The sequence below is a fragment of the Cupressus sempervirens genome, chromosome 5 (genome assembly GCF_028749045.1).
Source record: "Cupressus sempervirens isolate cs-2001-9-10 chromosome 5, ASM2874904v1, whole genome shotgun sequence".
In the NCBI taxonomy this organism is placed as follows: Eukaryota; Viridiplantae; Streptophyta; class Pinopsida; order Cupressales; family Cupressaceae; genus Cupressus; species Cupressus sempervirens.
The window spans coordinates 424233761-424246863 of record NC_143122.1 but is presented as its reverse complement, the minus strand read 5'-3'; the positions used below and the strand labels follow the sequence as shown (position 1 = coordinate 424246863).

The 13103-nt window shown below is 34.7% G+C and overlaps 1 protein-coding gene across 1 annotated transcript in view; it reads left to right on the top strand.

The window, feature by feature from the left end:
- Positions 1-11154, top strand: part of RNL (RNAligase) — a 264836-nt gene extending 253682 nt beyond the window's left edge. The window contains exon 28 of the mRNA XM_089830995.1: positions 10575-11154. Within this exon, the coding sequence (XP_089687121.1) occupies positions 10575-10703 (129 nt within the window). The 3' untranslated portion in view covers positions 10704-11154. The remainder of the gene's footprint in view (positions 1-10574) is intronic.
- The last annotated feature ends 1949 nt before the right edge of the window (positions 11155-13103 follow it).

Genomic DNA, 13103 nt, shown 5'->3' with positions numbered 1-13103 from the left:
CATTCGCAGAAAAAACGGGCACAAGTATTTCATTGGCCAACAATATTCCCAATAAAATTACACAGCAACAAACCTTTCAGCATTTATAAGGATAGCTGGCAATAAATATTCCACTTCCACAATAATATATTATTTTCTGAAATATGAAGTCTGATGATATAATTTAAAATATTACACTTGACTAAAATTTGGGCTCATTTCAAAGCAACCCAATATCAAATATTTTATCTGCCTCTTTGTTAAAAGCTTGGTGTTTATTGGCCCATAAGAAACAATAAAGCCTAAACTTAATACAGCAGTGACATATTTTCCACACATAGCAGAAGAAATTTTGAATGACAATTAATCTTCTTTGTTTCAGGTATTAACGACCCCAGACCAATTGCATCAAATTCTCAGACTGGGAAAAATTATTCAACTATGGCACAGTGCCTTTGATTGTTCTGCAAAGCATCAGCTTATTATAATCAACAGCACTCTAAAAGTATTGGGACCTTCACACAGCAATAGATCAGTATTGATGCAATATTCCATAGTTCCAAGAATCACGGCGATTCATGCGATTCACGCGATTCGGCGATTCGATTCAAGCCAAACGATTTTTTGTGAATCGGTGAATCGAATCAGTGATAAAGGGTTTATGAAATAAGTTACTCACTAAATTTCAAGGGTTTTTAAAATTTTCCGATTCATGGCCGATTCGATTCTGATTCATGGCCGATTCATGATTTGATTCGGCCTTGCCGATTCCGATCCGATTCCGATTCTTGTTACTTTGCAATATTCACATGAAGATATCTATGTTCCCCAGTTGATCTTAGAAAAGGCACTTAAGAGAATAATATTTTCATGAAATTTGTCAACTTCTGTTGAAGATAAAACTAGCTGAACACATCAAGTATTTCTGCCCCTCTAATATTCAGCAATCTGCAAGTATTTTATTGCTTCTTTAGCATTTCATGTTACAGTCTCACAGCTTTGCAGAAGAATAAAAACTCTGATAAAACCTTTCTGTAAATATGTTTTGATGAAACCTCTGACAATCCCCCACAGGATGGCAGGTTCGATGCTCTAATACCATTGTAATATCCCTAACCAGGTATTTTCCCAAAACCTTTAATAGAATGTCAGATATTTTAAACAAATATATTCATGAAATGATTTTTCCAATTTCACGAGCAAAACCCCAATAAATAGCTAGATAAAGAAATCTCAAAATATTATTGCAATAAATCTCCAGCAGAAGTGCATTTTTAAAAATTATGTTCCATTGAAGTTCTTCAGCAGAGTGACCAAGAAGTTCAATCATAGATACAGTAACTAGAGCAAGATTCGAGAAAAGATGAATCTAAAATACAATGTGAAAACTTGCACGATGTCTCCAACCAACAATGGGTTTCCATCTACTGCCCAAGCTTGAAGGTTTCTCTCCTCTCACCTGCTGAAAGCGAAATCTTTGGAAAATAATTCTTCAAGAGAGTGAAATTTAAATCGCAAAATCAATTAAATCCAAAATGACAACTCCTCTTAAGAACCCAACCTCTGAACTCTTCGACTTCACCTATCTCTATCCTTGTCCTTTTGCCAATTCGTCTTATGTTAACCCTTTTTATTATATTAAATTGACTTCAATAATTCTGCATCAAGTCGTCCATAACTCAATATTAATATATATGGGTTGGCCTATTAATTCTCTAATGTCCCGGAAAAGGATACATTACACACTGACACAGTACTAAAAAGGAATGCATCATCTACAAACTACTACAGGACTATGGGGGATAGGGTAGAAGTAGGCCAGTAGGGCACACCCCAAGAAGTTTCGTCTCAATTATCATACTCAAAGTTTCTTCTTAAAACCTCTACTAGCATAGCAAATAGGTAATGGGATAGAGGGTCCTCTTGTGTAATACCTCTAGCAACACTGAAAAATACCTTGGAGACACCATTGACTAGGACAAAATAACAGTTGGTGTTCACACATTCCTTGATCAAAGCAATCATCTTATCAAAACTAAATGTTTCAAACACTTCGAAGAGGAAATCCCATTTGACTGTCATAAGACTTGGATATGTCCAACTTGAGAGCCATCCTTGGCAACCTACATTTTGCCATGGAGTGGAAGACTTCATGAGTAGTACTAGCTGCATTGAGGGTTTGTCTTCAGGGGGCAAAACCATTTGGATTGCAGTTAATGAGTAGAAAAGATTTTATGCATGGTGTTGCAAAGGCTTATTGGCCTAAGATCATGGAGAGTGGCTCCTAGATTTTAGGAATCAGGGCAATAAAAGAGCAATTCTATTCTTTTAGAAGCCTACCCATTCTGAAAAAGTCTCTATTAGCCGCAGTTACATGAAGGCCAACCATATCCCAAAAGTCCTGAAAGAAAGCAGGGTGAAACCATCAAAGCCTGGGGCCTTGAAACCATCCATAGTGAAGATTTCAAGATAGCACTCCTCACTTCCTCCCTTGTGATTGGAACAATGAGTTGCACATTGTCAATGCTAGAAACAGTCCTTAGGAGACAGTCCAACAATTGTACTTCTAAAGCAACGTCAACAATACAACTATCGTCCCTAAATGCTAAGTAACATGGATCTTTTTTCCAAATGTAATAATATGGCCATTGTAATTGATATTTACGAAATGCAGATTTGTGGACTCATAAATATGAGAAGAGACATGTATCTATAATTAATCATCATTAGTTAGTATATCAATAATATAAATAACTATATGTATAATATATATATTATTATATATATGAGAATATTTATCTAAAGATGATTTATCATCAATAATGAATCTCATGATCATATCAATCTGACTGAACTACAAACTTAACACTCCTTAGTTAGGGAGGATTGATATAGAACACATTATGCTCGAGTATATGAAGAGACATCATCTTAGTATGATATTTCTAGAATGACATATATAAGGATATCAACATAAATCCATCAACGCACATATATATTAACATATATTATCATATGAAATTTTTTTTGATTCACAATGAGGCTAAATTTCTCAACATTCCCTCTTTAGCAAGGGGGGAATTTAAGCATATATAATACAAGATCAAATACCACCTTAAGTGTGGTCTATAATAGATTTAAGTTATGGTGTCTGCCAAGATCCGGCCTGAAGAACCATAACAACTTTCATGGTGTCCGGCAAAATCTGGCCCAAAGAACCATGATAAGTTGGTTATCAAGGTGTCTAGCAAAATCTAGCCCAAAAGACCATGATAACAGGTCTACCATTTATAAGATCACCACCTTACAATGGTTACCTTTTGTCTGTTCGTTATCATGACTTCCAGTAGTTTGGGATAACAATTTAATGAAGTCTGTTATGATAATAGGTCCAACTATTGATAAGATTGTCACCTTTCAATAACTCCCCTCTTAAATATATACATCAATGAAATATCGTCACCTTTCATAACTTAATCACAACAACATCATGTAGTAACTCGCATGATATCCACCATGAAACAAATCAGAGGGTGGAACCACCATAGTTGCTACTAGAAGGTGGAACAAAGATTTTCACCTCAAACTTCTCTCATAGAGGATATCACATTACAAAAATCTCACTTAGAACTTTTCCTTATAAAGAAGATATCATCCACAAAGGATTGCATCTCAAAATTTCTCCCTCCGAACAATGGTCCTGGGAAGTCGGGTCCTGTAGTTACTCCCTTTCAGACTCTCTTTACCCAAGGATGCCTCTCAGACTCTCTCTAAATCTTATGTTAATCTTTCAACCTTCAGTGATAAGTCAATACTTCCTCATGATGCACTCAAGAGTAGGCCCATCAAAATGATGGAGTTACACATGTATTTCTAGACTCACTCTGAGCATCAATCTTCTAAGCTCTTGCATTGCCTTTGAAGAAGTGTCATACTCCCTCTTAATGTAGAAGAATCTCATAATCTTTATCATCAAAGATGTTTGCTTCAAGAGCCTCATTTTATCCATCTTGATCATCAAGGTCTTTGGAGCTACTATTATTAGGTTGAGTTTGCACAATATCTGGTAGCATGTGCAAAGTACCAACTTTCTTCTCGTGTAAGAACATCCTCAAACATAAAGGAAAAGATCAAGGCAAATAACCTTATAGTATGTGTAGAATTACAAATAAGAGAAAGACTATAATGATTATATAAATATAATACTTATCTGTACTTGAACATCCTTGATACAAGTTGGTTCAATGAAGGTCCATATGCATCAATTTAGGAAATGTCTCCATTTAAGCATTTGTCAAACCATAGGAATGGAGCATTAGTTATTATCCCTCGCCTGCCCGCCCCAATGTAAAATTCCCACTCTTATATCATGGAACTATTTTGCATCACATCAAATATGGAAGACTTCTTTTTGTTCTTCTTTTTCTTTCTCTTACCAAATTTTAGTGGGTCTTCCAAATTAATGAGCCTCCAAATGCTCTGAATTCGTAGATCAATTTTAAGGCTTTTTCTGTGGAATGATAAAGCTCCTAATATATGTAGAGGATTAACCAAGGATGAACAACAAGAATGTGATGTATCTAAATGTATTCATCGTTGCCTTTTGACTACCCTTATGTGCTTTCAACGTCTTAAGAAGTGGAAGACAAATTCTCATTTATTTTCATAAATTCTTTAGTGGATATCTCTATTGCCCATTCACATCATCATATGTATCTTTCCAAAGACCGATCCACAACATAGATGGTGCCCTTTGTAAGGAGTAGCAAGGACCAAACACACATATAGTGAAGTCTGATGTAAATGAATGTAAACTCACAAAGAATGGTAGCTAGCTGTGGATAGGAGCTTGCACAAATAATTTCCATATTGTAGTAATAATATCTTCATGGGATTGTAATATACAAGACAATAGTGGAAGTCGAGGTATAAATTCCCACGACAAAGAGTATAGGGAATATATATTTAAATAAGTACCATCTTTTAAATTTCTTATGGCTGATATTCTTCCTTTGTATCTACATTCCTTGCAATTTGTAATTTTGATAAACTATCATTGGTAATGTTGGGTCCTCACTACTTACTACATCTTCTCATAGATAGGTTGAGGGTGATAGAGCAAAGGCACAAACCGCCACTTTCTTATATTGTTGAACAATTTTGTATCAAATATGACAACTCCTTTCTAAGTTCCAACTGGCTCTTTTCTTTGTAATTTAAACTTCCCATTTCATTCCTTGTTTTTTTTTCTTGCAACCCTTGCATACTTTGATTATGGTGTAATTACTTTTTGTAGGTGGGTGTTTGGTATAGAAGTTGCTGATATTTTAATGTATCAACAATATCTTTAGGTGATTTATGTTAGATGAGTGGGTTGAATGTATTGCCCTTTTGAATGTGATTTTATTATCTCATTTGCTTTAATCTGTCCTTTCCCATCTGGGGTACCAACGCTACTAATAATATGTGTTAGTTTATATCATGGCTTAGTCCATAAAAGTTGTTCCTCGCAAATATGATTTCCCTTATATGTTTTCTGAGCATTTCTTTGATTTGTACAAATCATCCATCTTTGTCATGGTAAAAATGAAGTGATGTGATTGATTATCCTCCTGCATAAAACTGAGGTTTAACTTCTATCCACATACGCCCATAGCTATGGCATATGTTATGTGCTTGATGAAATTTTAGCATTTCAAATTAATCATATAACCATTGATAAAAATTTTTACAATAATGATATATTTTAATGATTCAATCCTCCAATATTTCCTTTTACCCTCATGACTCCCAACTATTCGATTGTAATTACCATCCTTTTATATCTCCGAGACACATTTCCCCATGTAGATTATATAACTCACTATAAGATTGGTCGATCTTTTTGCCAAGACCGTTATATGTAGTCTTATTTCAATTTTCGTTGACATTTGTTAGTTCACTTTCTTATGATTATGTTGATTAATGCATAGGAATCAACGTCAAAAGAATATGGGTGTAAATTTATTATCATTTCATCCATCTGCATCAGTATGGTTGATTATCATAATATTGATATGGAGATCACTGATAATATAAAAATATCAATCTTAATTAATTTTGTTGGTATGATTGTGTGGGTCAAAGAATATACTCCTTATTTTACCATTCATTTTGCTCCTTTATTTCGCTGCATCAGCCAAAGTCTTTATCATTGATTGACTATTCAAACAATAGACTAGAAAATTCCGGATGCAATTATTTATGTTTCTTGTTATTATAAATATCTTTTATTCATGTTCTTCCCCATGCCCAATAATCAGGTTAGATATTAATTATGTTTCAATAATTATGTTTCGATGCCCAAGCTTAGATGAGATATCTCTGACCTATATATACAGAGTTCGTGCTATAAAACTCGGCTATCATTCCTTTCAAATTCAATTGTTTATTTCAACATATATCCAAAAAGGATTTAACTTTCCATAAGAATACACATCTTCTGTTCCAAAATTATGAATTAATGGCAGTGTTTGGTGAAGATTGTCATCACTCAAAAAAGTCAATAGGAGAAATGAGGAACAAACATTTTTTTTCTTGATGCATAGTTTTCCGCCAATCTCTGGAGTACTTTGCTCTATAAAGCCAAGAGACCTCATATGCAGGTGATGCACTTTGGTTGGTAGTTCTCTTCCAGCCGCATAATACGTATCAAATCTATTGTGATTGCAATATTAAACTCCTGCTATATGCATTATAGTGCCTTTCAGACTGGGTGTGCCTTTGAGTTTCTATGTGATACCAATAGAATGTAGAAGAGTTGTTTCAAAATTCTGAACTTCCACCACAAGTCGGTGCCAAATATTTATACCCTGTGATTTTAATAATGGTTCACTGAAAAATTATGCCCATGAGTTCCATCCTCTAATAATCAAATTGAAGGACACACAGATATTTCTATCAGACTTGGAAATCTTAAACTTTAAAAGGCTTCAAAATTTATTTATTTTTGTTTTTAGCAGATCGCTGGCAGATATAATATTATTGCCTTCTTGGTATGTATTTGATGTTTCCAGATCATGATGATAGGTTTCCTGTAATGTGTACCACATGCTCTGTATTGGATTGAGCGTTGTATGACATTCCTGGTCTCTCAGATTGTAGATTGTAGACCTACACACTTCTTCTGCTGGTCATGCCAACTGTTGGTGTCACTATTTTATGGAAATAATTCTGGATTTCTTATTTTACATTTACAGCTTAGCTCTGATACCATGTTAACTAACATGAATCTTTTGTGCAGATGTAATAATATGGCCATTATAATTGATATTAACGAAATGCAGATTTGTGGACTCGTAATATATATGAGAAGAGACATGTCTCTATAGTTAATCATCATTAGTTAGTATATCAATAATAAAAATAACTATATATATATATATATATATAAAGATGATTTATCATCAATAATGAATCTCATGATCATATCAATTTGACTGAACTACAAACTTAACCCTCCCTCTTAGTTAAGGAGGATTGTATAGAACACATTATACTCTTGAGCATATGAAGAGACATCATCTCAATATGATATTTCTAGAATGACATATTTAAGGATATCAACATAAATCCATCAACACGCATATATATATATATATATATATATATATATATATATATGGAATTTGCTTCGATTCACAATGAGGCTAAATTTCTCAACACTAAATGCCTTACAGAAGAAATCTAAGGTCAGGAGATCCAACTTCGTGTCCTCCATAGGGACCCCCTCATGTTTATCTCTAAGGCTAAGGATGGTGGTTCTTTTCTAGTGGGTGTAAACTGAGCAGTGAAAGAAGGTTGAGTCTCTAACCCCTTCCTTTAACCATTGGACTTTGATCCTTTTTTTCCAAAATATTTCCTCCCTATGCAAAATACCTTTCCAATCAGCCCTCGGGGCCTACTCTCTTGCACATGTTGTCACTGAGAGGTCACCTCAGGCCATTTTCTTCTGGATACAAGCATAGTTACGCCACCCTGGGGAACGGGGAGACGGTGGAACAAGGGGACAAGTTTCTGGGATGGGGGGACAGGGGGGCTTTAATATGGGGACGGTGGGGGGTTGGCGGGGGATAGGAGGGAGGGAGGGTGTGTGTGTGGTACTTTAAATGCTAGTTATGAAAAAATGTACTGCAATATAAGATATAAAGATGTAAAATAGTAATTACTTGAATATTGGATTGAATTGGAACATCAAACATTGAACACAAATAGTCAACATTGGGATGTCCACCATCCTCAGTGGAGGTTGCAAAATTTGGTGGTGCGGCTGGGGACGGGGAGACGGAGTCCCCAAGTCTCCGGTGCATCCAAGTGACGTGGGGCAAAAGTGGGGGGGGGGGGGGGGGGGGATGCATCCCCGTGTTACTATAGATACAAGCTAACTTCATGTTGGTTTCTTTTTTATGTTGAAGGGAGCTTTGTTCCATCCCTGCTGTTTTCTTATAATATTTTATTTTTTAATCAATGGAAACATATGGGTTCCTATCGCTGGTGAGTCCCACCACTCTTTGACATGAGAATGAAAATCAAGGTGAATGCCTCACTTGATTTCATAGTGAAAGGGACTATGATTTCATAGTGAAAGGGACTATGTCCCTTCTGCAGCCTATTTTTCCAATCCATTGAGAGTGGATTATGGTTAGACACAGTTCAGGGAAGAGCAGTCTGGAAGGAATTAAATCTTATATACTAATTGGAAGAGCAGAGGAATCTGTCAAGTCTCACTTGAATGAGGTCCGAACCTTAGCTATGGTCAGACCAGGTGAACAAATGATCCCTAAGATCAACATCAACTAGGCTTGTTTCATTAATAAATTCTGATGAGTCAAGCATACTATCTGTATAGTCTTCAAGGCCACCCATCTTTTCCGAGGGGCAAAGTGGGGAGCTCAAGTCATCCTCAAGGAGCCAATATGAGATGGATAGCTGCATAAGGATCTCATTCTGTACCTGTTTTTCCTGCCTGTGCGGGAGCTAGGTGCATAAACATTAACCATGAACCAGACCATACCTTCAGAATTAAACCTGGTAACCAAAATGTTCTGATTAGAAAAGGTCAAAGCACCTTAAACCTTTTGCGGATTCCATAGGGTGAAAATTTTCACTAGAGGCCCCATTGGCTTCCATTTTATAAAATTGTGACCTTGGCCAGAAAACCCTTGCAAGGGTGCTGAAAGAGGATTCTATCATCTATACTTCCCACAAGAGAAGAATATCACTGCAAAATACAATCCTTAAGAGCAAATTGTTTCTGGGGACCATTCAGCAGTTGTGTTCTTATGAAGGAAAATCATTTCTTTGTCTAGGGGTCCTTTGCCTAGCAATGACACGGGTGAAAAAAGGGAAGAAAGTAAGAAGATTTTAACAGCTTGGGATTAGGTGTGAGTGTGTTTACTATCCTGCACTCTCTCATCCTGATAATGGATCATCTAGTCTGATCCGAAATGTTGATGCTAAAGAATGTAATGACCCGTACCAGTAGGCCACTAAACAAACCTTAAATTTAATATACTACTAAAATATATTGCTGGAATAAAAGAAATAGCAGTGCCAATGTATTCATTCAATGAAAATCAAATGTTTTTACAAATAATATGGCAAATTTCAGCACCAAAACATTATGACATAGCACATTACAAAGAAACCCTAACTGGATATATACAATTGAGAACTTGTTCCAACTACAGATTGAAATAAAGAACCTGGATTGATCAAATGGTGGAGACTGAATGCTGTAGATGATATGGTGAAAGTGCAACTCCACTGGAAACTCCACATCAGCAATTAAGCACAAATGAAAGGACTGAAATATCCTTCCCCCAGCTGCAATAATTCAGGTGATCTCTCACACCCTCAAAATTGCGTACCAATTGAGAGTTTTCCTTCTCAATGGCCAATTGTGACTATTTGCAGAAACCCTAGGCTCCACAACGCACATAAGCAAAAATCAATAATAAATCTCGATGATAGACAATGAGCCCTCAATGCCTATTTATTCTTTTTTCCTTGATATGTCGGCCTCCCTTTTTAATTTTTCTCTGCTTCTTCCAGCAACCTCTAGAAGCTTTTCTTTATTTAATTTATAAAGTTACCTTATAATATATATATATTTTAATTGATAACTTTATAATTAATTCATCCCAAAAACAATAAATAAAAAATGGGACATTACAAAGAAACACACACAATTGATTCCAGAAAACAATTTATTTTACAAATGGATTGTGGAAATCTGATAATGTCAAAGAGTGCATTTTTGTTGTTATATTTAAAGCTGTTATTTTGAAAGATTCAAGTAAAACATGCATTAGTCTGTAAGGATTTTAACGACAGAGGATGTATCTAAGAGTATCAAACCCCTTCGTCTATGTACAATGCCTCATTTTGGGCTGAAATTGTTTTTCTTTTAACTATTAACATCTTTATAGTGACATTTATAATTTATTCTACATCAATGTCCAACAGTTCTGGAACTTTATAAATCAAATCTTGTAAGAAATATGTATATTTTAATTTTTGAATCATAATGCACAAAACATTTGTGTTGCCATCAGATTTGGACTGGAGCTGGTGCCACTCCAAAAGAGGCAAACTTATTGCCCCAACTGGTTTCCCAGGGTCATGCAATTCGCGTTGATTTCAAAGAGTCGTTCTCACTGACAGGCACAGTGGATTTCTTTTGAATCATTTGATTTTTTTATTGAGAGCGAGGATCACACAGACTTGATAGAGAAAGAGCAAGAAGTCAAGTTTATATGTCAATTTTTTGAATTAATCAAAATGTTCTCTCCCGCCAAGATTTTGTAGATTAGGTTGATTCATTGAGCCATTCTGAGAAAATGGAAACAAAATTGTTGCTTGAAGTCTGTTTAGAAAGTAGTATTTCTTCTATATGTGAAGATGGTAATATGTTGTATTTGACCTTTGGGATTATTGGAATACTCAATTGGAAATATCGTGGGAAATTCTTTATACATTTGTCCAATGAATTGTTCAACATACATTTTTTCATTCTATTCAAAATATGAGAGTGCAGTAATCTACTACATTTAATCTTGAGATTGGTGAAGTTTCTTATGAGCACTGAGCCGTCTACTTCTTGTTTCCATTGAATTAATATATTTTAACCTGCTATCATATTCTGAGGTTGATGTTCTAACAATTTAAGATACTAAATATGTATTATCTAGTCTTGATCTTAAATACGCGACATTGATCAGCGTGGGAAGCTTTTCCTTCCACTGGTTTTCCCAGGAATCTGTGCACAGATAATTATGTGGTTGGTTAGGTACATTTTTTTCATTCTATTGAAAATATGAGAGTGCAGTAGTCTTACTACGTTTAATCTTTGAGATGGTGAAGTTTCTTATGAGCACTGAGCTGTCTACTTTTTGTGTCCATTGAATTAATATATTTTAATCTGCTATCGTATGCTGAGGTTGATGTCCTAACAATTTTAAAAGCTAAATATGTATTATCTAGTCTTAATCTTAAATGATCTTTCAACATCATTTTTATTATAAGACTAAACACAAGATTTATTTGTAAAAATAATTTTATGAAAGTTTAGAAAAGATATCAAATCTAATATTAATCTTTTTTGTCATTTATGAAAATACATATTAAATGTTAAATAATGTTGACCTAGTTTATATCTTATGATGAATGGAGAAAATAGTCCAAAAATGCATTTGAAAGGCAAAATAACAATCAAATGGCAAAGTCACGGACCCAAGAATCCATCAAATTAGGTTTATTAAAAATTGGAATAAGAATAAGCTATTCTTATTTCATCTTTTTTTAGGAATTCCGCTATGCTCATTTTGGGGTCAAATTAGGATAGCTGAAATCTAATTCCAATTTTATATTTTGCAAACAAATATCAAATTGACAAATGCAACTATTTAAATTTTCCTATTCCCGCTCAATTCCTGCAACCAAACAGAGCCTAAGAGTCTCCACAAGCATACAATATTCTTCTACAACTTAACTATATGACAGATTTATTTTATGGAGGTAATAATTTGAAGGAGTTATGTTTGATTTCACAGGCATTTGTTTAATTCATCTGTGCCAATACTCAACATTAGACGAATGCAAGGAATGTGACATACTAATTGGAATATTGCAAAGGTTGATACAAGTTTGTAGAAGAGAGTTCTAAAAAGGTTCATTGGTTGAAAAGTTGGCCATGTCAACCATTTAAGATGTCTTACTAAATCTTTGAATGAGTATGATATTTTCAGCACTTCCATATTTCATAGAATCTTCAAACCTAAAAGCCATTTCAAAATTTCGTAAAATTTTCAAAATGTTGAAATGCACATTCTCATGACACTTTAATATTTTATCGTAATCTTTAAATGGTTGAAATATGATTTGTTGGTTTTCTTTAGGGTTCACAAGCTCTACCTCTGACTCTGTGATGTAATTGTGGGAAATTTTGTTTGCTTTGCAAAATTTGAAGTCTGTACATATTCCAAGTTGAATGCTCATGATGCGTGAATTGGAAACTTTGGAACAAGCTATGGATATCCATTTAAATGCATAAAGGGAATAAGAACTTAAAGAGATGCTATTGTTGTATATATATTGTGAAGGATATACATGAAATGGAATTCATTGAATTTGCCTTGGAAACTTTCAAGCAAATGTGATAGGTAAATGTAAAGACAAATCCTACAAACTTTGTTGTGCCCTTCATACTTACACAATGATGTGAGCCTTGGAGTAGGCTATAGAGATCATCAATCCTATTTTTTTAAAGACTTTTGGGACTACAATCCAACAACATTAGCAGTTGTCCAGAGAAAGAGGGAAAGGGAGTGAAAAGGTAGGTCACATTTGGACAATGACATTCAATCATTGATCATTGCATCACTCTATTACTCCTTTTGTTGCTTTGTTGATTTTAGAAAACCCTTCAACATGGCTTCTATTGAAAGACTTTGGAGTAGAATGTAGGAATTTGGGATTCCTAATGAGTGTAGGTTGTGGTGCACAAACCTTATGATAATATAAGATGATTTTATTAATGTCTAACAAAAGACCACAACATGGGTCTATGGGACTGGAAACATACA